Here is a 27,995-nt window from a genome sequence, read left to right as displayed (position 1 = left end):
TCCGTTTATTATCTGAACCGAACCATACAACGGCTAAACCAACAAGTGAGAAAATCGTCAATTCTGATTTGGTTTCAGTTCAATATTTTAAGAAACCAAGTTTTGTGGTTTGGTTCGGTATTGATCAAAACCAAACCGCACCAAATTGCCCCATCTAGGATATTGTTTTAATCCATATAATGATTTCTTAAACCGACACTCTGAGCCTGACTCACCCTAAGCAACAAATCCCGACGATTACTCCATATAGACCTCCTGAAGATCACCATGTAGGAAAGCATTCTTTAGATATAGAGGCCAATGACAAGTAGTAGCTAAGGAGATGAACAAATGTAGCGAGGCAAGTTTAGCAACCAGAGAGAGTTTGTCTAAATGCAAAAAGTACACTTAATATATCCCTTAGCAACATGGTGAGCCTTCAAACAAGCCACAGAATCATCAAAATTGACTTTCACATTGTACACCCAACAACAACCAACCACAAACTTATCAGGATCACCACGTAGGAAAGCATTCTTCACATCTAACTGATGTAGAGGCCAATGACAAGTAGTAGCTAAGGAGATGAATAAACATACTGAAGCAAGTTTAGCAACCGAAGAGAATGTGTATGAACAATTCAAAAAGTTCGCTCATAGTATATCCTTTAGCAAAAAGGCAAGCCTTCAAACGAGCCATAGAATGATCATGATTGACTTTCACTTTGTACACCCAGCGACAACTAATCATAGACTTATCAAGAGAAAGAGGTACCAAATCCCAATTATCATTATCATGTAGCATATGCATCTCTTCAACCATTGCAGTCCTCCACACAAAATGGGATAGGACTTCAAAAATAGATTTTGGAAGAGCAACAGAAGACAGAGTACTAACAAAACAATAATAAGAGGTTCACAAGAAATTAGAACAAACAAAATTAGAGATTGGATGTTGGGTAAAAGTGTGTTTACCATTCCGAATAGCTATAAGAGGATCCTCATGAGAAATAAGATCATCTAACGAGGGAACTAGAGGAGCAATAATAGAAGTTGTATGATTAAAACAATCTCCCAAAGCATGGTTTGGCCAATTTAGTGCTATAGTACTTGAGTTTAGCCTCCGATGGTGTGTAGTAGATCGCTTTGTATTTTATAGTCATACTCCATCCGATAGGATTTTGCTTATTGGGTATATGGATGATATTGTGATCACTAGTGACGATGATCAAGGCATCCAAGACCTAAAGTTGTTTCTACAAAGTAAGTTTTGGACCAAGGACTTGTGACCATTCAAGTACATCTTGGGTACAGAAGTATCGAGATCTCGTACAGGAACCGTCTTGTTATAGAGGAAGTATGTTCTTGATCTTTTAAATGAGACTAGGCTACTGGGATCCAAACCTGTTGATACACCCATGGATCCTAATAGTTAAGTGTCAAATATGGGGGATTTGTTGCCTAACCAAGGATAGTACCTAAAACATGTTTGAAAGTTGAATTATCTCACAGTAACTTGACCAAATATATCCTTCACAACAAGTGTTATGAGTTAATTTCCCGATTCCCCCAAAAAATCATTGGGATGCAATAAATTTCACATTTTGATATATCTCAAAGGTGCACCAGGGAGAGGTCTCTGATATCAGGACCAGGGTCACACTCATATTCAGAGATATATAAATGTAGATTGGGCCAAGTCACCTTCCGACTAAAGATCCACAACCAGCTATTGTATCTTTGCTGGTGGTAATTTGGTGTCTTGGAAGAGCAAGAAACAAACTATGGTGGCTAGGTCAAGTGTTGAGTCGGAATATAGGGTTATGGCGCACACTACATGTGAACTTGTTTGGTTGAAGAACATTTTGGAAGAACTAGGTTTTCCACATTCTTAGCCTGTAGAGTTGATGTGTGATAATCAAGCTGCTATTTATATTGGCTCGAACCCAGTTTTCCATGAGCGGACAAAGCATATCAAAGTTTATAGCCACTTTGTTTGGGAGAAACTGGTATAGAAACTCATTACAACCACTTATGGGAAGTTTGATCTTCAGCTTGCTAATTTGTTCACTAAAGCCTTGAGAGGTGCTTGTGTGAAATTCATTTGTATCAAGCTAGGAGTATATGATACATATGCTCCCGCTTGAAGGGAGTGTTAATGGTTATTTGCTCATTTAGCATTATAAGTATGTGTTAAGAGTTATATTAGTAAGTCTGAGTTAGTAAAGGTATTATGGTCATTGGTGCGGTATTTGACACATATTATAAATAGAGGGAGAGACCTATCATTGATGTTAGGTTTTCCATTTTACCCAACTATTCAATAGTTCACTAGGGCATTAGCTTTTTTGTTAACTATGGGCTAGAGCCTTGAATATCTTTTAGAAAACTTATCATTGATAAACTTAAGCATCAATTGGCTAAATTAAACCAAAATATATGCGCACATATAAAGGCAATATTATGTGGAATAATTATAGAATCTCAGATAGACCAGTAACATAAATGGAAAACTCAAATATAACTGGAGTGGAACCTGAACATTAATATAGTCAATACATTTAGGCTTCTGGTCTCCATATATGAGCAGGAAGATGGACCAATGAGGTAATTCATTTTATTATTGACATGTACATTTCTTTTTTCTTGTCCTCTTCTTTTTCCTTTCCTTTTTTCTTTTTAAAGAAAAATAATGGCTGGTGCTAGACCATGTAACTATATTTGAGCAAAAACACTAACTGCACATAACCATGCAAAGAACACTGTCTAGAAATTTGTTTGCCAGTAAACATATCTGCATGCCTAAGTAGGAAATATTTGGATCAAAACACATGACCGTGACTTCTTAGAATGAATTTGATCATTATGAAACAATGACTTCATCAATGTCTACGCTGCTATCTTGGAATTTATTAACATTTGGCAGAGTAGCAGCAGCATGTGCAGTGCACGTGCTTTCCAGTTTTAGGCAGTTACTGGCGAAGTTTTCGGCAGTTATACAAAAAGTAAGTAAAACATGTATTGGTGCAGTTATCTATTTTTCAATTCACTATTCTACCCATCATTTGAAATTTTAATTTTAATCATGAACCTGTGAAAGGACTTTTTTGGGGGGGGGGGGGGGGAATATGGGGAAAAAAGGCAGATTAAAAACTGCCTTGGCTCCTTATTAATAGTAGAGATCTAATGGAGAAATTACTAGTGGCAGCCCCCACCATCTCATCCTTCAATGGGCCAAAGGGATGCTCCTTGCCAAAGCACGCCAGTTCTGTCTCCTAGCATCTGCTTGTGTTAATTTTGAATCAAAGCTTCAATTTTTTATTTGTTAACAAAGAACACTTCATATTACCTATAAATTGACTATATTTAAACTAACCTAGCTGTGGGCATGTGCATTGTCTCTTTCAGCACTCATGAGTAGTTGGGCAAGAGAGAGTGCGAAAAAATAGGAACATGCAGTTATCTTTAAATTTGTTAATTGTACGCATCATTTGAAAATTTTATGTTTATTATAAATGTGTTAAAATCAAAGGACTTTCCTTGGAATAATATGAGAAGAAGAGGCAGCTTGAGAATAGGCTTTCCTTCCTTATGACACAGAACCACAGTTAAGCAGAAATAGGGAGAGAAATAGAGGAGAAACGAGGGGAAAGAGGAAGAATGAAGCAAAAGGGAAGAAGGAGATATAACGAAAACACATGTTGAACTTCTCCAACTCAAATTCACAAAACTGACTCTAAAATTGCTTCCACAACCAATTTATAAGAAAGCCTAAACAACAAGAAATTTACAAATAAAACCCTAACGATAGAAAAAATTTTAAATTCATCTGAAATATGCATAATCCTAACTACAAACTAAACTAAACTATAGATAAACAATAACAACTGATCAACTAAAAGCATTATGGTTTAGGACCTAATAATCCCTTGTCCCTACTCTTTGAAATCTGTCTCCGAATTGGGCCAATTTTTTTTTTTTTTTTTTTTCGGGGGGGTTTAGAAAAGAATATCATTACAAGAAAAGAGAACGACTTGCAAAGATTGGAGAATAAGACATCCTCCTAAAAGCAACTAAACAAACAATTACAATAAAGCCCCTCCTCCCCCCTCCAATCCCTCTAAAGATCAAAAACCAAACTCCCTGTAAAAAACCGAAAGAGTGTGCCTAGAAACAACCACATCCCACTGTTAGATTAGCATTTCACCTTAAAGCTCAAGCTGTTAGTTTGTGGGCCAACAAGGTATATGAACCTTTAACACTCCCATGCATGTGCAACCTAATAGCAGTTGGAGAGATAAGCACACAATAATGACACCCATTACAGGGAGTACAATAAATTTTTAGATAACACAATAAATGCAGGCAATAGGACAGAACCCAGGACCTCCTGGTAACTAACTCTGATACCATGTTAGATTACCAATTTACCTAAAAGCTTAAGTTGTTAAAAGGTGGGACAACAATATATACCAACCTTTAACACACAAAAAATAGGAAGGAGAAGATTTTCCATGAAAGATTCAATCATTCCTCTTGAGCCACACGACACACTTCCATAAAACCTTACTTTTTCTTATAGCACACTTCCATAAACCATTCCTTCCACAGTCCTCCCAAAATCTCAACATCATGAAAGCTTCAACAGAATGTGTCAAACCCATTGCCTCTTCAAAACCAAAAATAGGCAATCCCAAAGCTTCTTAGCCACTTGACAATGAAGAAAATGTGCTCACTTGTTGCACTAGATTCTGAACACATTGCAATGATCTAAACTGATTTCCCTATAAGGCCTCCAAATCTAAAAGGCCACAACATATCATTACTAAAAATCATATCAAGGGCCAAATGCACATAAGAGCCTTGATCTTGAAGATAGCCTTAACTTTCCAATAACATTATTTAGAAGAAAAGAATAAGAACTTTTTACAAAAAGGAGAAAAAGACTTCTCCCATCAAAATTTGGGAAAAATTCAGAAAAAATAAACTAATAAGACAAAAAATGGATTTCGTAGAAGAAGATTTCGCAGTGAAACAATGAGAAGCATCCCTAATACAAATTTTTGAGTCACTTCTCATTTGAGGAGTGGAAGAACCCAAAGTTCCCAGCACAGTATAGTGATCTCAACAAGATATCTTCCATTGAGATTCCTGAAGAAATGAAAATTCCAAGAAAATGAGCCCCTATCAAAAGAATAAAAGGTAATAAATCATACATTATCAACTGCAGCCAGTCTAAAAAGGCAAGGAACCAACAACTTCAATGTAATCTTAACCACCCAAATGTCTTCCAAAAACCAAATAAAATTCCCATGACCAACTCTAAACCGGATTAGAAGATAAAAGAATTGAGTATGTTATGATTAAATGAACTTCCAACAGCTCGCATGAGATGCATCACATGTTCCTCAGTATCCTAACCATTTCAATGCATGCCATACTTCTAATAACCTTGTACCTTGGATCAAAGTGATCCATCCAAAAATTTGCTTCCCATCTTACATCAATTCTCTCCTGCATAAATTCGTTTCCTCTCCTTGCTAGAGTAGATACCTTTCCAAGACCACAATTCTCCTTCCACTGTTTTGGTTATAACCCAATGTTGTCTAATCAAGGAAATGGCAAAGTCCCAAAGGTTCTACACTCCAAGAGGAGTGAAGGTAGACGTGATTAATAATTTCAGCACTTTCCAAACACAAGAAGCACCTTTTGACAAGAGGGCAGCCCCCTTTTCTGCAGGTTATCCACGGTAAGAATTTTCTTGGGGGTTGCCACCCGTGAAAAGAAGGCAACTTTCGAGGAGGCTGCTGTTTTCCAGATAAGCTTCCAAGGAAAGTTGTTGATGCCAAAGGAGTGAATTTCCTATTAAAGGATCTAGCCATAAACTTGCCATCTTTATCCAGGATCCACTTGGGATTGTTAGTGGTGTTCCAGTGATATATTTTGTACAAGCAATCATACAAATCAATAAGATGCTAGATTTCCTGATCCAAGCCATTTCTAATCAAGGGAATGTTCCGAAAAAAAATCCCTTGGACAAAAATTTGGAGATGATTACTGATGAGGGCATCCTTGACACAAGCCAAATTGAAGATAGAAGAGAATTTTGTGTGTTGACTACATGAAATATCAGGGCAGAATAAAATATTACTTCCCTACTTGGAAGTTAATGAAGAGGAAAAATCATCCTAATCATTGCTAGTGAATTTCCAACCAGTATGCAAAAGGCCATTTTTGAAGCAATGACTCCCCTCCAAAGATTATCCTTCTCCTTCGTGAATCTCCAAAGTCATTTTCCAAGGAGGCTTTTGTTGAATTTAGAGAGGGATTTGGGCCTCAAACCTGCATATCTTGAAGGTTGTTTTACAACCCCCGACATAACAAGATGATACCTAAAATCTCCCCCCAAACTCCTCCAATGGAATCTCCTTTTAATTCCTTCTAATTTTTTGGAAACTGAGCAAGGGATTGGGAATAGGGATATAAAGTTAACTGAGATATTTTTGATAATGTGCTTTTTATAAGGGTAAGTCTCCCACTTTTAGGCAGATAAGTCCTTTCCTAACTGACCAGCTTTCTCCAGTGCAGTGTCTCTACAATCTCAATAGGAGCATCCTCAACAACCTCTTCTTTTTGGACTATCTCTTTCTCAATGGGCTGAAAGGAAGTTGTCTATTTTAATATGCAATGGTTAGGATCAAAGAATGTGCCAAGGACATGAACTCTTGAATCAATCTTATCCAATGTAGAGGTAAAGGTCGCCTCTATTTTTCTTTTAATGGTTCAAACTGGTTTGATCTAGTCCCATGTGGTATCACTAAACCTAAGTTAGATGCTAATATTTAGCTAAATGAAATTAGGACTTCCTCTTCGATGGTTGATCAGGAGTATGGCAATGGTGAGAGAGATCGAAAGAGGAGACGTTGGCATTGGACAAATGTAAGAACCTTCATTTTTGCGTCAACTATGATAGTGTGGCTCGACCTTGGTTCAAGATGTGAGAAGATTTGAAGATTTGATGCTAATGACAATGAGGAACTTGATGACGACAATGATAAACTAAAGGCAATGACAAGGCGTAGAGCACTCACAAATATGGGAATCACGACAGCCATAGCTAATCAGCGAAGAAGAAGATGAGGTCCTTTATGGTTTTGAAGGGATTATACCAAGGCTGTAAAAAAAATAATAATATGTTGTGACTACGGTAAAAAAAAATGGAGAGAAGGTGAAGGGAATGATGGTGGTTGATGTTGAATGGTGTTGGTAGGGGAGATGGTAGCAAATAAGGTGATAATCCAAAATCGCTAACAAACGTCACAATTTGAGATAAAATCACAAACCGTAGTAAATAACACGGACAATCGTGTCAGACTAGAGTAAGCTCCAATACCACATGGATGAAGGACCAAATGTCCAACAACTTAATTCAACCAAATGTCCAACAACTTAATTCCCAATTCCAATCTCCTTACAACCTAATATATATGGACTTGTTTATAGACTTACAATGCTTGGGGAATAAGAAAACTAATTTTAAAAACCTAAATAAACTAAAAGACTAGTTTCTGAAATAAAAATACCCTAGAATCTTGCTTCCTAAATTATAATATTGTAGAATCTTTGAAGATATGGCCCTAATAAAATTAATCCAAATAAAACAAATGAAAATATAATAAAAATAAGGAAAGTAAAATAAATTTAGCTTGTATGATGCATCATCATCATACAATCGCTCCTCCCCTGCTTCCTTTTATTTCAATAATAGTAGATGAATGATAAATGATGTCTTTTAACTCGCCTTTTTTTTTCCTTTTTTATTTTCAAAAAAAAAGATTGATGAGTAATCTTGATGAGTGACACTACTGGTCACCATCTCACTGCCAACTCTAACTAGCTGAGAGCTCTCTTGCTTGGATTTTTTGTGATAAATTGAGGATATTAGTATTAGATTATTAATTAATTGTAGGTGCATCATAGCCAGTAAAATTTGCAATAGATAATTGTGCATGAATGATGCCTATATTTCATGTCAAATTCAAATGACGTCAATCTCTGTCATCTACAAGGAAAAACATACCTAAGTATACATTTTTTATATCAAGTCATGAACGTATGACGGTGTCACGGGCCGAATATTTCACACCTTTGTGAAAGGACCGTGTGGCACTAGCTAAAGCACTCTTGTTTAACTAGCCAGCCTAGCGTTTACCACAATTTACCAATAGAATACTTTTATTGTCATTCAAGCAAATATAAGCGGAAGCAAAAAGCAACTTATGAAAGTAATGACACGTAAGTAATAAACATTGAAGCAACGTAATTCATTATCAACAGCTCCGTTAACAACGTGTGTCTAGCGAGGGAGGCGAGTAGGCTAAACACGTTTATAATGCTAGTGAGTTTTACAAGTTGATGAACACTCACCCTCCCCTAGAGAGTTTTCTATGCTTTTCTCACTTTGGCACTAGGAAAAATCAATATGACCGAGGGAGGAGTTATACTCCCCTTTTTAGCCTAGGGAAAAACTCTCACTGAAAAATAACCCTACACTAGTATTTACATGATGGAAACTCATCCTAAACGCATGAGACAAGCGGTCAAGGCAATTAAAATGCCCTAAACAAGCTTGACTCGTGACGCTCCCCCACTTATACGGTCGACATCCTCATAGACTTTGACACTAAGTAAACTTCAACTTTGTCCACGAACAGTTGCATATCTTCTGTAGAAACCCTGCTGATTTCTTTATCACCAAGGCCTTTCAACTTCACTAAGAACTCCTACCGCGTCTTCCTCGAGGATGTGAACTCTCTGTCTACAAGGATGTCTTCAACTTCTCATTTGTCGAGTTGCACTGCCTTCAATTCTGCTCTGGTTGACTGACTTCTGCTTGAATCTTCTGTGTTGGCGTCGAACGGCTTGATGCAGCCACTTGAAACACGAGATGCACTTTCATCTAGGTTGGAGGATCAATTCTGTAAGACACCTTCTCGACTTTGGCCAAGATGAGGACTAGTCCTTCATATTTACGAAGTAGTCTCCTATCTCGTCCTTGTAGTGACCTGATCAGTTTAGGATTGAGCTTAACAAGCACCAAGTCACCTACATTGAAGTGCTGCGCTCCGGGACTCTTTCCTCTATACAGCTTGTCCACTGTGTGAGGTAATAGTGGTTGCTGGCTTGAAACAAGCTCAAAAGGACTCTTGTTGGTCATTGAGCTCTTTTGGGCATTGAAACAGAATTGAGCCACATCAAGTAGTTGCACCCAATTCTTCCTAGTTCGCATTGATGAAATGGCGCAAGTACTCTTCTAGTAGCCCGTTGAATCTCTCTGTTTGTCCATCTGTCTATGGATGGTAGCTCGAAGAGATGTCAAGCTGTGAATCGAGAATTCTGAAAAGTTTTGTCAAGAAGTTGCTGATGAATCTTGAGTCTCGATCACTGACAATATCTTAGGGAACACCCCAATACTTCATAATATTCTTAAAGAATAGTTGTGTCGTATCCTTTGACAAACAGTACTTTGGTGCGAGTATAAATGCACCGTACTTCAAAAACCTGTCTATGACCACAAGCATAGACCCTGCATCTTCCACTCTGGGCAAATTGGTGATGAAGTCCAATGAGACACTTTCCCACGGTATGGATGATACTGGTACGGTCTCCAACAGCCCTATAATATTCTTCTGCTCCACCTTGTCTTGTTGGAAGGTGAGACAAGTTCAGGTATAATCAACCACATCATCACAGAAGTGCAACCAATATTACCTTTGCTGCAGTAATGCAAAAGTGTGCTGCCATCCTAGATGTCCAACCCATATGGTATCGTGACACTGTTTCAGCAGTGTCTTCCTCAAATCTCCATCTCGTGGCACAAAGAGTCGACTACCTTGGGTCATCAACAATCCGTATTCCATCCAGAATTGACATGTTTTCCCCTCTTCTGTCAGCTTTATACGATTCTACGCAATTGAATCTTTCGCTAAATTCTCCTTGATGCGCTCCCGCATCGTCGTGGGAACAGTACTTAGCATCAAGTATGTTACCATCTGTAGGGCTGCCAACTTGGCCTTCCTGCTCAATGCATTAGCAACTTGGTTCAGGCGCCTCGCCTTGTGCTTAAATAAGAAATCAAATTCTGCCAAGAATTCTTGCCACCAGCCTTGCTTGGGTGTCAACTTCAACTGTGTGAAGAAGTGGCTAACACCCGAATTATTCGTTTTCACCACAAACTTCCATCCAAGTAGATAATGCCTCCACACGTGAAGACAATGGATCACTGCTAGCATCTCTTTCTCCTGAGTTGTATACTTCCGCTCCGTTTCACTAAGCTTACAACTCTCGTACGCAACAGGATGTCCCTCCTATAACAAGACTCCCCCAAAGGCGTAGTCCGATGCATCTTTGTGTACCTTAAAGGGTTTCATGATGTCCAAAAGAGTAACAACGGATCTCTCATCATGGCATCCTTCAAATCATCAAAGGCTCCTTGGCACTTCGCTATCCAATTCCATCCCTGACCCTTCTTCAGTAGTTCTGTCAAAGGAGGAGTTCTCCTCGAGTATCCACTACAAACTTCCTGTAATAGTTGGCAAGACCAAGAAAGGAATGCAACTCCTTCATTGTCATTGGGATCTTCCATTCTTGAATAGCTCTCGCCTTCTCCATATCCATCTTGATATGACCTTGCTCAATCACATGACCAAGGAATTTGATGCCCCGTTGAGCGAAAGAGCACTTCTCTTTCTTCACATACAAATTGTTTTCCTTCAGCCTGTCGAACACCTTCCGAAGATGCTCCTTATGTTCCTCCAGAATGGGAGTGTAAACAACAATATCATCTAGGTACACCATGACAAACTTGTCGAGGTACTCACAAAATACCTGGTTCATTAAGGTACAGAATGTCATAAGCGCATTCATCAACCTGAATGGCATCACAAAGAACCCATATGCCCTATACCGCATCACACAAGTTGTCTTCGGCTCATCCCTATCAGCAATTCTCACCTGATAGTAGCCTGACCTCAAATCGAGTTCAGTGAAGTACTTGGCATGACTCAGCTAGTCAAACAGATCGACAATCAATGGAATCGAATACTTGTTGGACACTGTCACCTTGTTGAGAGCACAATAGCCTACACACATCCACATGCTCCCATCATGTTTCCACTAAAACAACACCAGTGCTCCAAATGGTGTTTTAGAAGGATGAATATATCCCGTTTCCAACAAATGATCAAGTTGTTTTCTTAACTCTACTAGCTCTGAAGGCGACATCCAATATGGCCCCTTAGTAGGTGGTTTCACTCCTGGAACAACTCGATCTCATGCTCCATACCCCGTCGTGGAGGCAAGTTGTAAGGTAGCTTATCCGGCATCACCTCTTTGTACTCATCCAATATAGCTTTGATGGTTGTAGGCACCAACTTTTGGCCTACTTATTCCTCTACCACCATTGTGGCGAGATAGGTCTGTTCACCCCTTCTTAACCCCTTCTTCAGTTGCATGGATGAAAGGAACTTCTTATCGTCTCCTTTCTTTGCAACGGATTGCACCATGCAAGGGTGATCTCCCATCAAACATAGGGAACCAACAAAAAGGCATCATCATTGTTGCCTTAGTCTCCCTCAGGAATTCCACTCCCAAAATGACTTGAAAGTCATCTAACGGAACTGCTGTGAAATTTGCATGTCCTGTCCACCGCCCAAGCTTCACATTCAGTTGCTTGGCTACTCCTAGAGTCTCCCTTAGAAATTTCATTCCCAAAATGACTTGAAAGTCATCCAAAGGCACCGCTGTGAAATTCGCATGTCCTATCCACTGCCCAAGTTTCATAGTCAATTGCTTGGCTACTCTCAAAGTAGGCTGAGCTACAGAATTCACCGCTTTCATGCATCCTAAATCCTTCTCCAAGGATAAGTTGAGTCTCCCTGCTTTTGCCTATGAAACAAAATTATGGGTAGCCCCAGTATCCACCATAGCACAGGTACTCTTCTTATTGATCCTCAAGTCCAAAAACATCAATCCTTTCACCAGTGTAACTTTTGGTGCTTTTGCCTACTTTTCCAATGTGTTCACTAGCCGCATTGCACCCATCCTCGGGATATCCTTCTCTTTCCCATCACTCTCCAATGCCCCTCTCCGCAATGGAAACTTGTAAGGCATTGAGTGATGAATTATGAGTGCACTCAGCAACTCTTTAAGGGCCTCAACATAAGTAGCATGAAATTTTACCCTTTCCATTGGGTGTGTTGAACCCTCGAGACGATGAAGCTTTTTTTTAAGCTAATGCCTTACTCTCGACTCCCCCACTTTGGGTTTGCCCTTCTTGAAAGATTTTCTGTTGTTTCCACCTACGCACTCTCTTTGGACGAAGCGGTATTATCACTAGCATAGTCAATCAAGCATTCTGTGGCAGCTTGTACGGTAGAAAAGTTTTGAACTCTTTGCCTATGAAGTTTTGTCTTTGCCCATAGTTTTAACCCCTCAAGGAAATAGAACAGCTTGTCCTTTTCCAACGTATCCCTGATACCAAACATCAAAACAGAAAATTATTTCACGTATTCCCTTGTTGACCCAGTATGCTTGACATCTCTCAGCTTTTTTCTAGCATTATACTCTTAACACTCTCATGAGAGAATTGGACCTTGGCCTCTCTCTTCAATTCTACCCAATAATAAACTACACAACGTCCATTCTCAATTTCATTGTTCTTGGTAGGCTACCACAGTTTGGCGTCACCAACCAAGTATATAATCGCAGTATCCACTTTCACATGTTCGGAGTCCATCCTCAAAGCGCGAAAGTACTGCTCCATATCAAACAAGAAGTTCTCCAACTCCTTGGCATCACGACACCCTCATAAGTCCTGGGTTCTGGTGCCTTTGTCTTGCTAAACCCCGGAGTATTAAAGAGCTTCCGATAGCAAGAACCATCAAATTCATCTTTACCAATTAGATCAGCTATCTGAGCTTGCAAGGTCTCCACAATATGGTGAAAGTCCTCTAACATTTCCACCATCAGACTTAGTTGATGCCTTTGGGACCCCTCCAATTCATCAACACGTTCCATTAGTCGAGCCAACTTTGCGGCCACATTGTTGACTACCGTCTCAACCCATGCTTCTAGCACGCCAATTCTCTGGGCATTAGTTGGCATGGTCATTTATAAAAGTTTTACTAATCCCATAACAAAGGCAATTGAACTCACGTAGCAAATAACCAAGCTCTCATACCAAGCGTCACGGGCTGAATATTTCACACCTTTGTGAAAGGACCATGCAGCACTAGCTAAAGCACTCTTGTTTAACTAGTCAACCTAGTGTTTACCACAATTCACCAATAGAACACTTTCATTGTCATTCAAGCAAATATAAGCAGAAGCAATAAGCAACTTATGAAAGTAATGACACATAAGCAGTAAACATTGAAGCAACATAATTCATTATCAACACCTCCGTTAATAACGTGTGTCTAGCGATAGAGGCAAGTAGGCTAAAGACGTTTATAATAGCTAGTGAGTTTTACAAGTTGATAAACACTTACCATCCCCTAAAGATCTTTCTATGCTATTCTCACTATGGCACTAGGAAACATCAATATGACCGAGGAGTCAATACTTTCCTTTTTAACATAAGGAAAAACTATCTCTAAAAATAACCCTACACTAGTATTTACATGATGGAAATCCATCCCAAGCGCACGCGACAAGTGGTCACAAGCAAGTAAAATGCCCTGAACAAGCTAGGCTCGTGACAGTCATGTCCTATGCTCATTATTCAAATATGTTGTATTATTGTGTCGGTATCGTGTCATATTTGTGTACCCTATCCCTATCAATGCTTCCTACTAGACTACTAGTTAAACCTGACACTGTCTTTTCTGCCCATTTCAAGTCAAAAAGTTGCAGATAAACATGCTGCTGGTAGTTGGAAGGTACAAAAAAGCTCCTGCAAGGCTCACTTTATCCCATCCCATGTCCAGATCTCACCATATCTCCTCGTTGCAAAGATCTGCAGTCCTATCGTTTTAATCCACCAATGTGAGCAATAAATAGCCTTCAATTTCGATTCAACCAAGTAAAACTTTCAAGCCTCAATCATGTCACACCACCAAAAATAGTTCTCCAAGGAACACACCTAATCATCAAATTTGTCAAGAGGACCACCACACCCAAACTTGCTAATTTGACTCCTGTTTTCCAATAGAAATTTTAGTCTTCACACAACTCAAAAGTGGGGGTGAAAACAAGAGCCATACCACCTTCCAGCTTGGTAGGAAAATCAAATGACCTCGTGCCCAAGGCTGTAACTTTAGTTGTTTGCCTATCCAAAGAACTCATAATAGTCTCCAAAGCATTTTCCACGCTTTGTACCCAACAAACAACAAGTCCACTTTGTTCACAGAACATTAGTTATGATGTTGCTGCTCCTATATATATTTTTTGCTGTAACTATACATCAACAAAGATTTTTAATACAACTTGCCAATATTCTTAATATGTTTGTGCAATTTTCTCAAACTTAACTCCCAATTTCAGAATAACTATCTTCAATTTCACCCTTATTCCAAAGAATCTCAAAGAAATTAAACAAATGTAAACAATTCGCCAAATCCATCAATAAAGTTTGATGTTCTCATGCTAGCAGTGACAATTGATTCTCCAAAGCATGGGTTGAGCACTAACAATTAAACTATATGTTGTGAAAAACGAATTGCACAGCGGAAAAAATTGATCTTACAACACAGCACTCAAAGGTGAATAATACAAAAACAACACAATCACGCAGATTATATGAAAGCAATAACAAAGACACAAAGAATTACGTGGTTCGGCAATGCGTACATCCACGGGAGCAATCAACAATGATTTCTTACTACCTTGTGTCAAAGAAACAAACTTCCTTACAAATACAACATATACAACGTATATATAGAGGTTTCCCGGAGGCCCTCCAAGCCAAACCATCGACGATTTAATACCGAGAGCAAAACCTCTCTGAATTCTTGGCCAAACCGTCGACGGGTACAGGGCAACCGTTGATGGTTTCCTCAACAAACACCAGCATTCCTTTTTCACTATGTTTTCACTTTGTGCATGTCTTCCACTGACTATGTGAGCCACATATGGCGAATATATGCCCCTTAGGAAAACTAAAAACATAAAACCCACAGCCCCACCTTGGGACAATAGGTTGGGATCGTCTCCCTTCTAGCAACTGGAGACAAAAACCAAGTCCAAGCAATGCTTGAACTTGTCCGTGGCAGCTTTGGCTTCTTCCATGAACCCCGATTCAATTGTAGATGTTACAACAAAAGACTGCACCCTAGACTTCCAACAAGGTCTTCCCACATTAGTAAACACATATCCCGTTGTAGACCTCCTGTCATCAAAGCCCCCTACATAGTCTGCATCAACAAATCTCACAACTGACGAATCACTCTGTTGCCTACCGAAACACCCCATTGCACCAGCGTAGGGGACCTTTGACATATCCCGAACATCACCGTCCGTCCTTGGGTACAAAGCGGTAGACAATTTACATTGATTCTCCACAGAACCACCCTAAGACGACAAACAAAATCTCCCTGCAATTCTGTCCACAAAGCCAACCTAAGATAATCTCAATCTCCCTGCAGCTCTGTCCTCGCGAATCTTCAAACCAAGACTCTTCTTGGTCATACCCAAAATCTTCATGTCAAAACATTTTCTCAACAGAGTTCCCAATTGATTAGCCTCAGTCAAAGCCTTCCCACCAAATAACATGTTATCCACAAAAAACAGAAACATCACCCCCTTGCATCCTATCGCCCCCTTCCCTTCTGGAAGCTCCACCAACTCCCACATCTGATTCTTATGCAATGACCTCATCTCCTCCACCAAAGCACTCATCCATATATTTTTCCCTTTATTGTGCACTACATCTTGAAAAATAATAGGAACCTTGTTGGTAGTAATGAATGCATAAAACACCAGAACATCAAATTTATACCTGAGTGGTGGCATGATAGTGCATCTGAGTCCACTGTTATCCTGCTGGGATTAGGGGTGAGCAAACGGTCAGTTCGGTTAAATTCGGGTAATTAACCGAATTAACCGAAAAATTCGGTTAATATAAACCATTAACCGAACCGACCGAATTGACGAAATACACCGAACCGACCCGACCGAATTGCCCATTCGGGTAATTCGGTTAACCGATTTTAACCGAAATTATTTAAAATTAATTGTTAGAAATATAATACAATTATAAAATTTTTTTAAAACCAAATCCAACTTAATTAAATACCTTATTTATTAATTTTATTAATGAAAATAATATTTTACCATAGAACAAAGAATCCAAATAGGTTAATTAAACTCCTTAATGAACTTACATAAGCAAAATTTATATTCATAAATTATATTTAAAATCTAATTAATTAGTAATTCGGTTAATTCAGTTAACCGAAATTTTTTTACCCTTAACCGAACCGAAACCGATTAACCGAAATTTTGTAGAATTATAACCGAACCGACCGAATCGGGCTTTTTACCCGAACCGAACCGACCAATTTCGGCCGGTTAATTCGGTTTTCACCGAATTTTGCTCACCCCTAGCTGGGATATCGAATGATAATTCCCTACATTATAAACAATATCACCTCTGCCCTAAGTCTGTAATTCCACCTGCATCACATGTTCATTGCTGCTACAGTTTTATGGCATTTGTTTATCTTCCTTTACCTGAGTACGCTGCACCGTGGCTTTCTCACCAAAAACCATGCCTCCACAGATTACCAACTTATTTGTCATTGGATCACCTAGTTTGAACCACCTTTCTTATACCCCAGAAAGATGTACCATCCAAACATTACACCAAGCCTAGATCTCATCTCACTAGAAACGTGCACCTATAGACATTCCCTCAAACTAGAGTAATCTACTGCAAAAACTGTCCACAACTCTCCCATCTAGTGATACCTTTGGCAATCGGTTAAACGAGAAATGCATCATACTCACTGACTTCACCAAGAAGTTCATTGCAAGACCTGCATACAACCCGCCATGCTACTCACAAAAATCCTTGAATAAAACCACCATACTTAGTTTCAATGTCTGACCTAAGGATCTCTCTCCCGGACTAGTTTCCCACCTCAGCCACAAGTTAAACCTGGCAAGTATCTCTGACTTGTGCCGCATGAGATACACCAAGAGCTTTCGTGATAAACCCACAAAATACATATGTCTACCCTGTGATGCTATCCTCACTAGTCCCCAAACATCTGAATAAATGTAGTCATCCATATGCCCTAACTGCATATGCCACAGAACATCTGACTCAGATTCTACAGCTGGAGTTTCACCTACAATTGTGATACCCTGCAGTGCATAGATATTTCCCGCTAAATTTTGTCCTTTCATCACAATCAAGTCGCTTTCACAAACTTTCATTATCCCGCTTTCAGACTTGTAACTATACCCATTACAATCTAAAGTGCCCAATAAAATCACATTCTTCCGCAGATCCGGTACATGTCTTACATCACATAAAGTTCTCATAACACCATCATACATCTTAATTTTGATATTTCTTATTCCAATTATTTTGCATACAACATCATTTCTCATTTGAACATAACCAGAATTAACTGACTTGTCAGTGTTGAACCAATTTCTATTTGGTATCATGTGATAAGAACATCCGGAATCTAGGATTCAAGAATCCGTGAGGCATTCTGAACTCGATGAAACATATAGCATATCACCATCACTGCTCCTTGAGTCTCCTTCCACTACATTTGCAGAATTTGACGAACCCTCATTTTTAGCATTCCCCTTCTTCCACTCCTTACATTCCGATTTAATGTGCCCAATTTTCCCGCACTTAAAACACCTTATGTCTTTCTTCTTCCCAAATTGCAATCGAGATCCACTCCGGGACTTACTTCTCCCACGTTCCTGGTTACTCTCCGCCACAAGCCCTTCACCATGTGAAATTTCATCGCTAGCCATCTTTCTTTGATGAAAACCCAGCAATGCGCTTGTTACCTCTTCCAAATTTGGGCTTTCTTTGCCCCATGTTAGAGTAGTAACCAAATTCTCATACGTGTGAGACACAGTAAGGAATTCAATAGCATCAGCGTCTTGTCTTCCTCCTCGAACTTTACATCAATACGCATTAAATCACTTACAATCTGATTGAATGCATTAATGTGTTAGTTCAAATCCAAACCCTCCACCATCTTAAGCCAATACAATTTTTTCTTAAGAAACAATTTGTTCGATAAAGAAGACTTAGACATATACCGGCTTTCCAGTTTCTACCAAACTGCTACCGGAGAATCCTCATCCATGACATGATACAATACGTTATCAGTCAAACAAAATTGGATAGTCGACACTGCCTTTGCTTCCAATTCATTCCAATTTGTGTCATCTATGTCTTCTGGTTGAACTCCGTATAAGGCCTTCACCATACCTTGCTGCACTAACAGATCCTTCACCCTTCTTTACCATAAACCGAAGTTTTCAATTCCATCAAACTTGACAACATCGAACTTTGCAAAAGAAGTTCTAAAGGCTATTACAACAATGCTCTAATACCAATTTTTTTTGTAAATCGTATGCACGGCGGAATAACACGATCTTACAACGCAGCACTCAGCGGTGAATAATACAAAAAGAACACAATCACGCAGATTATATGAAAGCAATTACAAAAACACAAAGAATTACATGGTTCGGAAGTGCCTACATCCACAGGAGCAATCGACAATGATTTCTTACTATCTTGTGTCAAAGACATGAACTTCCTTACAAATACAACATATACAACGTAATATAAAGGTTTCCCAGAGGCTTTCCCTCCAAACCCCAACCAACCTAACATCCCAATTCAAATTTGAAAATCTGCGCTGGGTTCCCGAGCCAAACCGTTGACGGTTTGCAAACATACCATCGACAGCTTAATACCGAGAGCAAAACCTCTCTGAATTCTTGACCAAACCGTCAACAATTTCCTCAACAAACACCAGCATTCCTTTTTCACTATGTTTTCTCTTTGTGCATGTCTTCCACTCACTATATGAGCCACATATCACAACACTATAATATCCAGCTTCAAATTAATGTGAAGAAAATCAAAATTTGTGGTTGGAACAAAGAAATTTTTTTCCTTCCCATTCTGGAAGTAGCAGAAGAGGGCTGGAGTTTTCACACACGCATTGCCAGCACAGGAGTCACCAATAGCGACTTCCCAGGGATGGAACTAAAAAAAAAGGTAGATCAGGGATGGTGATTTCTATAGTGGCGGTGGTGCAAGGAGGGAAGGGCAGGGAATTAGGGATTAAAAGGGCCGATGACTAGGGGATTTTCGCTGTGTGGCTACACAACTTGTCAAATGCAAATGATATTTGGCAGACGGCTGATCAATTATGTCTATTTCCAATGTTAGTGGAGTTGTCTCAAAATGGTTCCTTAAGAATGGTGTTTGAAACACGGGCAGCGGCTGTAGTTTCAAAGTTGCAGGTGTGGGATAATTTCATGGCTTCAATGGCAGTTACCAATGGTAAGACACTGAGGATTTGAATATTGGGCTCTGGCCAAAGGAATTATAGGATGAATGGCAGCAATTGAAGCTTCAGGAAGTGAATTGCAGTCTATGTATTATGGTTGTGGTTCAAGTTTTAGGGAAATTCTTCAATGCGGATTGCTAGACTTGAGTGATTGAAGCTTACTCTGATACCAAATGATGTAGAATAGCAGTAAGAGTTACTGCCAAGAGAGAAATAGGGAGAGGAGGTGGGAAGAAAAAAGGATGAACAAAATAAGTCAAGGGAGAAGAGAGTGAGTGAAGAAGGAGATACAAGGGAAACACTTCTCCAATCCAAATTCACAAAATTAATCCTTATATGGCTTTCAAACCCAATTCATAAGAAAGCCCATATTACAAGAAAATTACAAATATATCCCTAAAGATACAAGAAACTACAAATAAACCCCACATCTCCATGAGCCTAACTACAAACTAAACTAAAAAACAAATACCAACTATTAATTAACCAAACATCTTTGGGTCCTATTCTTCAAAATTGGTCTCCAGATTAGGTCAAGTTGATCCATCAAACAACTTGATTCCATCCTGCATGCTGCATAACCTTTTATCAATATTAAAGATATGAAAATCTGATTCCTGTTCTTGGTATTTTATTAAGTCATATTAGGATATCACCACATGCCTCATAGAAGACAAAACATCGTCCGACATTTCTTTCAATAATTCAACTAACCATTCACCTGAAGGCTTTATACCTAATACTCATCTTCTTGACAATGAAATAAAAGAGAAAGAAAGAAAGAAAAATAAAAAAGAGGATGAATTTAGAAGACTCATTTTTGTGTTAGTTTGAGGAAATTCTTTGGTTGCATGTGCTAGTTCAAGAAGGAGGCTTCCCTAAAGCTGCTTTTAATTTCACACAATTGGGTCTCTCTGAACCTTCAATCATGCAGTAGTGAAAATATTGTGTCGCCTGTAACATTGGTAAATTTGAGGTTTAGTAATAAAACCCAATTCCAGTTCCCAAATCCATCCAATATAAAGCAACAAACTATCCGTACTTGAGCAACCAGGTGCATAGTCAAACCAACTGCTTGTTGCATGAATAGAAAACTAAAATTAAGCATCCAGTTTTAAGTGGAACGAATCATATCTTTTAACAAACCAATACAAACAGGTTACAGCACGTCTATATTTTCCAATTTAAGAACATCAATAAACACGCCTCAAACATTTTCCACCAAGGCAAAACCAACAATACAAGGTTTACCCAGTTTATGCTAACTACTGAAAATAAAAAGTCCCCCTGAACACTGAAAATTTCTTGGTCATGTCTGACACACTAATCATTTTCAGTGCTCAATGGGCGTCATCAAATGCATTGGATGAAACAATTGCTTCACATATTTAGCTTTTATCACTGAACAGTAAAACACCCTTCAGTGTTAAACTAGAAGTAGACCACCTATCTACGAAGAAACAACTTAAATCCAAATGAAGATGCAGTCTCACGCAAGAATCAAAAGAACTTACATGTCCAGCAACAGCCAATTGCCCCATGGCCCCACTATCAGCCCAATCAGTAGCAACCATTAGCGTCCGAAGCTCAACAAAAGAAAACAGCCTGCTGCCCAATTCACCAACCAAACCACCAGAAGCCGCCGAAACATCGACTGCCCAGTACACGACATCATCCTCGGGCCGCGATCCCAAATACACCAGAGAGTCTTCGCTCAATTGAATCTCAGAATCGGCCAACAAACCCCTACAATCAGCCAAGCTGAACCAACCCAGTTGCCAAACCGGCGAGGAATCGCCGCCGCCGCTCGAAGTTGCCAAAGGCCTACCCTTTCTGAAGGGCAGTACCTTAAAATTAGGGGAAGATAGGACATGGGTATCCTCCAAAAGCAGAGTCTTAAGGGTCTTGACGGCCGAATTGGGTGAAAAAGGGTCTTCTGATTTTGGCGTTTTGGATCTCAGGGGGTTGCCGGCAAAAGCATGGGTTTGCAAGTTAACGGACATGGTGGTGGGATGGAGATAGCAGAGGGTCCTTGTAAGTCGGTGGGCTGATAGTGCCTTAGAGAGAAGAGCAGAAGCGGAAGAAGAAGACGAAGCGAAGAGATAAAGCATTTCCCTGATTTTCCATTGGGTTGTTGGAAGGTTGAAAAATGAAGGAGGAGAGGGTTGGTGGTGACTCAGTGACTTGGCTTCGCGCTTTGACGACACATGTAACGAAGATGGATCTTCGTGATGGTTGCGGGTATCGGTCAGCATTATGGGCTGCTGTCCGAGTTTTTTCCATTTTAACTTTTTTTTTTTAAATATATTAAATAATACCTCATTCTAGGAAGTATTTCCCAAAATGACTCTGATGTAATCTCGCTAGTCCAAGTAGCGATTTTTAACCAAATCTCGCTACTCCAAGTAGCGAGATTTACCACGTGTCACTGGAGATTATTTTTGTAAAGCACAAATCTCGCTATTCCAAGTAGCGAGATTTAATTGGGAGAATTAATGCTCTGCCAGCCGCTTTCGACGCGTGATAAATCTCTGCCAACCACCATTTGACGCGTGCAAAATCTCTCTACTCCAAGTAGCGAGATTTTATTGGGATAATTAATACTCTGCCACCTGCCTTTTGAATTACCTCCACCCAGCTCTTGACGAGTGGCAAATCTCGCTACTCCAAGTAGCGAGATTTGTTTAAGATTAACCTAACCCGTTCTTCCTCCTTTCTTGCGCGAACAGAGTACCTGTTGCAGAAGCTGAGCAGGTGACCGTTGAAGGGAGCCGGAGCAGGTGACCGTTGCAGGCTTTATCAAATCGAAAATTATATAAGGAGATGGGGTAAGCTATGTTTTCCATGTTCAGTGCTTACATTTTTACATTATTTTGATTTCATCGAAAGTTTTGATAATCCGAGAAAGAGTTTGTGATTTGTGTTAAAAGATTCGTGGACAAACATTACTTAAGGTTTGTATTTCATTGTTTTGGTATTTAAATTTAATTTTTTTGCTGATAATATTTTATTTGTATTTCATTGGTTGGGTATTTGAATTTAATTTTTTGCTGATAATATTTTATTTTTTCCATTCAAACTGTTGTTTAATATTTATTTATTTTTTTACGATTGTTATTTCATTGTAAAATGCATTATGTTTCCTGCCCTATAAATTGTTGAAGTTTCCCCCACTCACTAAATATGTTGAATTTCCTTCTACTCTTTTGAATATAATTGTGCAATTATAATTAGATCATATGGTTTACTTTAAAAGTGTGAAATTTTGTTATTCAATTCTTAAATTTTCTTGTACTGTTTTTAATATAATTGGGCACATCCACTAAAGTTGTGAACATAACATGCAAATTGTATGGTTTTAATTGATGCTTTGAGTTAATGTGAGTGCACATTCTAATTATAAATTGTATTGTCATATGTATAAGATCCTAGGATCTTATACCTTATTTTTCGGGTTATTAATAATTATGTTGAAAATTTTATAAAAAAAAATTCTGACTCTTATATTAATGTTAAAGAAGTAAAAAAAAAAATATGTGATATTTTTATAATCTACAAAAGAAGAATCTGAAAATTGAGAATTATTTTCTAAACATTGAACACATCTTTAGGCTTTTCTCTTCCCTTTATTCTTTTCTTTTCACCAGTTAATTTAGGATTAGTTGAAAAATTAAAATTTGACAATATGTTTGGTTAATATTTATGAAAATTAATATAAGTTAATTTTTTTAATTAAATAATATTTATGTATTATTTTTAAATCAATTGATATTTTAAATATATAATTAAAAAATAAAATTACAAATAATATATAATAAAAATATTATAAAAAAATACAATTTATTATAATTATTTTAATTAATTGTTGTACTATCCAAATTTATTTTATAATAAAATATTTTTTTTATATGACAATTGAAAATTTGTTAAAAATATTATATTATTGCTATATATATATATATATATATATATATATATCTTAATTTGAATTCTATTTCAATTTTTTTCATAAACAGTTAAAAATTGAAAATAAAAACAAAAAATGACCACATAAAGAAACATATTTATATAATACGTTTTCTTGTTCACTCTTCTAATCTTTAACTAAATAGTTTTATTTTATTTTTAGATTTATGAATTGGTTCTTCAAAAAACTAATAAAAAAAAAAAATTAGGGCCAGCACAGCACAATGATTCATATATATATATATATATATATATATATATATATATATATATATATATATTGTTGGATGCTACGCCTTCTCAATTTCAAAAACTAACTCATAAGATAAATCTTTCCAAATACTTAATAATTGATTATTAGTACCTTTCACAATAATTCCAATAATCTCTCTCTCATACATGAGACTCCAATTTTAACCCATCTCAAGAAGAATGTTAAAACTTGTTTTTGACACTAGTATTTCGGGTGGGATTTTTTCCATACTTATATATATGTATGTGTGTGTGTAGGCTATGAAAAAAATGTTGCTTTGGGAATGTGTGTGTGTAGGCTATGAAAATAAAATAAAATTTTGTTACCTCTTTGTCTGCCTACTCAAGAATCCAGCTATAATGTGAATTGCTGTCTGGACATCAATGAGTTCTCCCTCTCCTAGACTAAGATGATCATGTGGGCAAGGTTTGACAAGTTCTCTTCGAGTGAAGAGTTTTCTTAGTTCTCCAAGCTCATAGCCTAAATTTCTGTTATATTTTGTTCACCAATACTAACAAGCCTACTACTTAGTTTCCAACAATCTACTCAATTCTAATTCACCCAAAATCACATACACAGAGGCAATGTTCACAGAATCACAGCTTTAGCTATGAAAGGTTATCTCACCCATCCTCTGTCATTAGTCCATCCTATGTAATAGAACAATGACTTTAACGAATATTAAAATAGAGGCAACTCCTACACTGCACATAAACTGCCAAAAAAGAAAGGTGCTTGAACAGCTGACCATCATTAGAATCCTGAAGTAGCAGAAGACAATTAGTTGGATTACCCGAGTTATTTGGTAGGTGCAGTAGTTCTAAAAAATGCGGTTCCTTAGGGATCAAATTAAAATAAAAAATTCCATGAAAAAAACCCATATGTATAACATCCTAGGGTGCGGGGTGCCTGAGGAGGCCACAGTCGACAGAGCACCATTAAAGATCCAACGGTACGAGGGCGAAACTGGCCTCAACTAGTCACCGTCAATGACGTTGACTGGGAACACTGTAGAGATGATAGCTAAAAGGTCACATTATTAAAGGAGAGTAGTAATGAGTTTTTTCCTCCCCGAATTTATGTATTTTTCACCAATATATCGATATAAATGCAGTGTTCACAATTTAAAGCACTTGCCATAAGACAATCTCATTCCCATTTCATGAATCAGGATGTTATGCGTTCTAAGTAACATTTTTCCAAAAGATCCCTTCAACTCCTTTGAGTATGGGTGTTTGGATTAGCAATGAATCCTCAAAAGGCTACTTAACAAAATTGAACTTCAAATTAAGTGGCAACCCAACCCATAATGAGGCAGAGTACGAAGTACCATTTTGGAAAAAATACTCTTAAGAGCACCATTTCATAGTTCTTTGGATTCTAAGTTGAATTACAATTTTGGGAAAATCTGAAGAATATGTCATATGGGGAAAATCAATACATATTCATGTTGTTTATTCATAGACGCTGAATTCATCTATTTATTTTCTTTGTGGGAAAGTTAGGTCCAAACTCTAAGTTCATTCATTCATTAGAATTTGTATACATTTATTTGGTTTATAGTTATTAGTTATTTCGTCTCATTTACACATCACTTATACATACAATTTTGTCTTGCGTAGGTTTGTTTTATTTCCCGATCTCCGATCCAAATGGCAGGAAGCTCAAGTAGTGATCTAGTCACGGTATTTTTATATATAGGGGGGAACATTATAACCGTAACAGATGGTGTTAGGTATAGTAGTCGGCCAGTTCGACTTATTCGAATTGGCCGTAAGTGTAAATTAAGTAAATTATATACGAAGATATATAAATATTTGCATATTGATCCAGATCAATATGCATTGCGGGTGACCGTAAGATACCTTGCGCGAGAGTTAAATAATACAGCGTTCTACGAGGCTGTTCCGATATCAGATGATTATGGGTTGCGCATTGGACGCACACTGTGTCGGTGAGACATATTTGACGATGCAATTGTATGTCGAGACTATTCCTCAAGTGGGTGTAATTGCAGTTAGGCAACCAGATGAGCCCGCGAAGCAATTGGGTGAAGTCGGTGAAGACACCGAACAAACACATCAGGTCGATGTTGGTGGGGAGGTTCGTGCTACGTCCACGGTCGATTTTAATGAATATCCGGGATCGTCATTCCAACCGTCGGAGTATGAAGCACCTGTTCCTCAGATGTTTCCGCAGGGAGGTTGCGAAGATGTCCCGAGTGCGGTACCAGCATCGTTGTTTGCCATTGCGAACGATGCATTGGACGAGGGCATGAACATTATGAATGATGTTCATATTGAAGACGAACACATGCACGAGCAGGAAATGGGTGAAGGGTTAAATGATGTCCCCGATGATGTGAACTTACCTCACCATGACACGGACGACGCAACGTTTGACACGCAATTCATTGGCGAGCTTCCGATGTACGGTCATATTGACCTAGCTGCTACAGATTTAACTACAGTCGATGAGCTTCCCATACGCGTCACTCGTTGGGAAGAATCCTCTGAGTTGAGTAAGGGGATGCTCTTCGGTTCGAAGGATCAATTGATCGCCGCAGTGCGAATATATCACACTCGCACCCACCATGACTTCCACGTGGTGCGATCTACTCCTGAGTTGTTGGTTGCTAGGTGTAAAGACCACGATTGCACATGGAGATTGCGTGCCATGTATTGGATGATACACTGTTTTTTCGAAATCACCTAATATAGTGGTTCGCATACGTGTCTGAATGAACTTATATCGCAGGACCATAACCAAATCACGTCGTCCCTTATTGCTGGGGAGATAGTGAATATGATCAGGGGAGATGCGTCGATGTCGATCGCTACATTGAAGGAGTTCATTGATCGTCGATTCGGGTATTCAATATCTTATAAGAAGGTTTGGTTGGGCAAACAGAAGGCAATAGCCCAAGTCTTCGGTGATTGGGAGAAATCGTATGAAACGTTACCGAAGTGGATGGAAGTGATGCGCGCATACAATACTGGGACTACAGTTAGGTGGAGGTCAACTCCGGTTCCAGGTAGCACTAACAGCGCAACCTTTATATCTGTATTTTGGTCATTTGCAGCATCTATTCAGGGTTTTCGTCACTGCCCTCCCGTTATATGTGTGGATGGGACACACTTGTACGGTAAGTACAAGGGCAAACTCCTTATTGCGACGTGCCTCGATGCAAATAGGCAAATATTTCCCCTTGCATTCGCTATTGTGCAAGAGGAAAGCCTCGACACATGGAATTGGTTTCCGTGTTCTTTGCGTTTGATTACCGACAGGGACGACATTTGCCTCATATCAGATCGACATCCAGGGATTATCGCTGTGGTGCAGCACAATCCTGATTGGCAACCACCACGTGCGCACCACCGATTTTGCCTTCGACATGTCGTAAGCAACTTTAATACGAAAGTGCGAAGTGTCAATATGAAGTGAATGGCTGAGCGAGCCGGAAGGGAGCATCAGGTGAGAAAATTTGACACCTGGATGGAGAGGATATTCGACGAGGGTGGGATATTCGACGAGGGTGGGGAGCCAGCCAAGTCGTTCTTCGATCAGATCCCTCCTCATATGTGGACTCAGTGCCACGACGGTGGAAAGAGGTATGGAAACATGACCACCAACCTGGTCGAATGTTTCAACGCCGTCCTAAAAGGCGCACGTAGCCTTCCCATTACGGCTCTCGTGCAACTAACATTTTATCGCATTGCCCATTACTTTAATAGCCGACGGGAGTCTGCTCGTAACGCAATATCTGGAGGAAATACGTTAACTCCGCATATATTGCTAGCGATGGAAAGAAGGAAGCTGAAGGCGACCGGACAACGAGTCACGACATTCAACCGATCTAGGGGTACTTTTAGCATCACGACCACGCAGTGGGGACCCCATAAAGGAAACAATGTCCAAACTTTGAGCATCCAGAGGCGCGAATGCTCCTACGGGAAGTGGCAATCTTTACACTATCCCTGCTCGCACCTTCTTGCAGCTTGTTCCGAGACACGACTAAATGTGAGCCAGTTTGTTGAGCCATATTGGAGCACTGCCGAGCACTACGCAACATATGCTGCAGAATTTTATCCAATCATGCATGAGGCATATTGGCCAACTTGCTCGTTGCCAAACTTGCAGGCAAATCCTGCACACGCTAGACATAAAGGTCGGCCTAGGAGCTCACGTATACATAACGAGATGGATGCTCGGGAAGGTCGGAAACAAATCACGTGT

At 38.9% G+C, this 27,995-nt stretch overlaps 1 protein-coding gene across 1 annotated transcript in view; it reads right to left on the bottom strand.

Moving 5' to 3' along the window:
- LOC131157222 (nudix hydrolase 19, chloroplastic) overlaps positions 1-21,790 on the bottom strand; it is a 55,459-nt gene extending 33,669 nt beyond the window's left edge. Inside the window, exon 1 of the mRNA XM_058111207.1 lies at positions 21,055-21,790. Within this exon, the coding sequence (XP_057967190.1) occupies positions 21,055-21,651 (597 nt within the window). The 5' untranslated portion in view covers positions 21,652-21,790. The remainder of the gene's footprint in view (positions 1-21,054) is intronic.
- Positions 21,791-27,995: the final 6,205 nt, after the last annotated feature.

Source organism: Malania oleifera, chromosome 6 (assembly GCF_029873635.1).
Source record: "Malania oleifera isolate guangnan ecotype guangnan chromosome 6, ASM2987363v1, whole genome shotgun sequence".
Classification (NCBI taxonomy): Eukaryota; Viridiplantae; Streptophyta; class Magnoliopsida; order Santalales; family Ximeniaceae; genus Malania; species Malania oleifera.
Note: the sequence above shows the minus strand (reverse complement) of the source record. Positions and strands in the feature narration are given on the sequence as shown.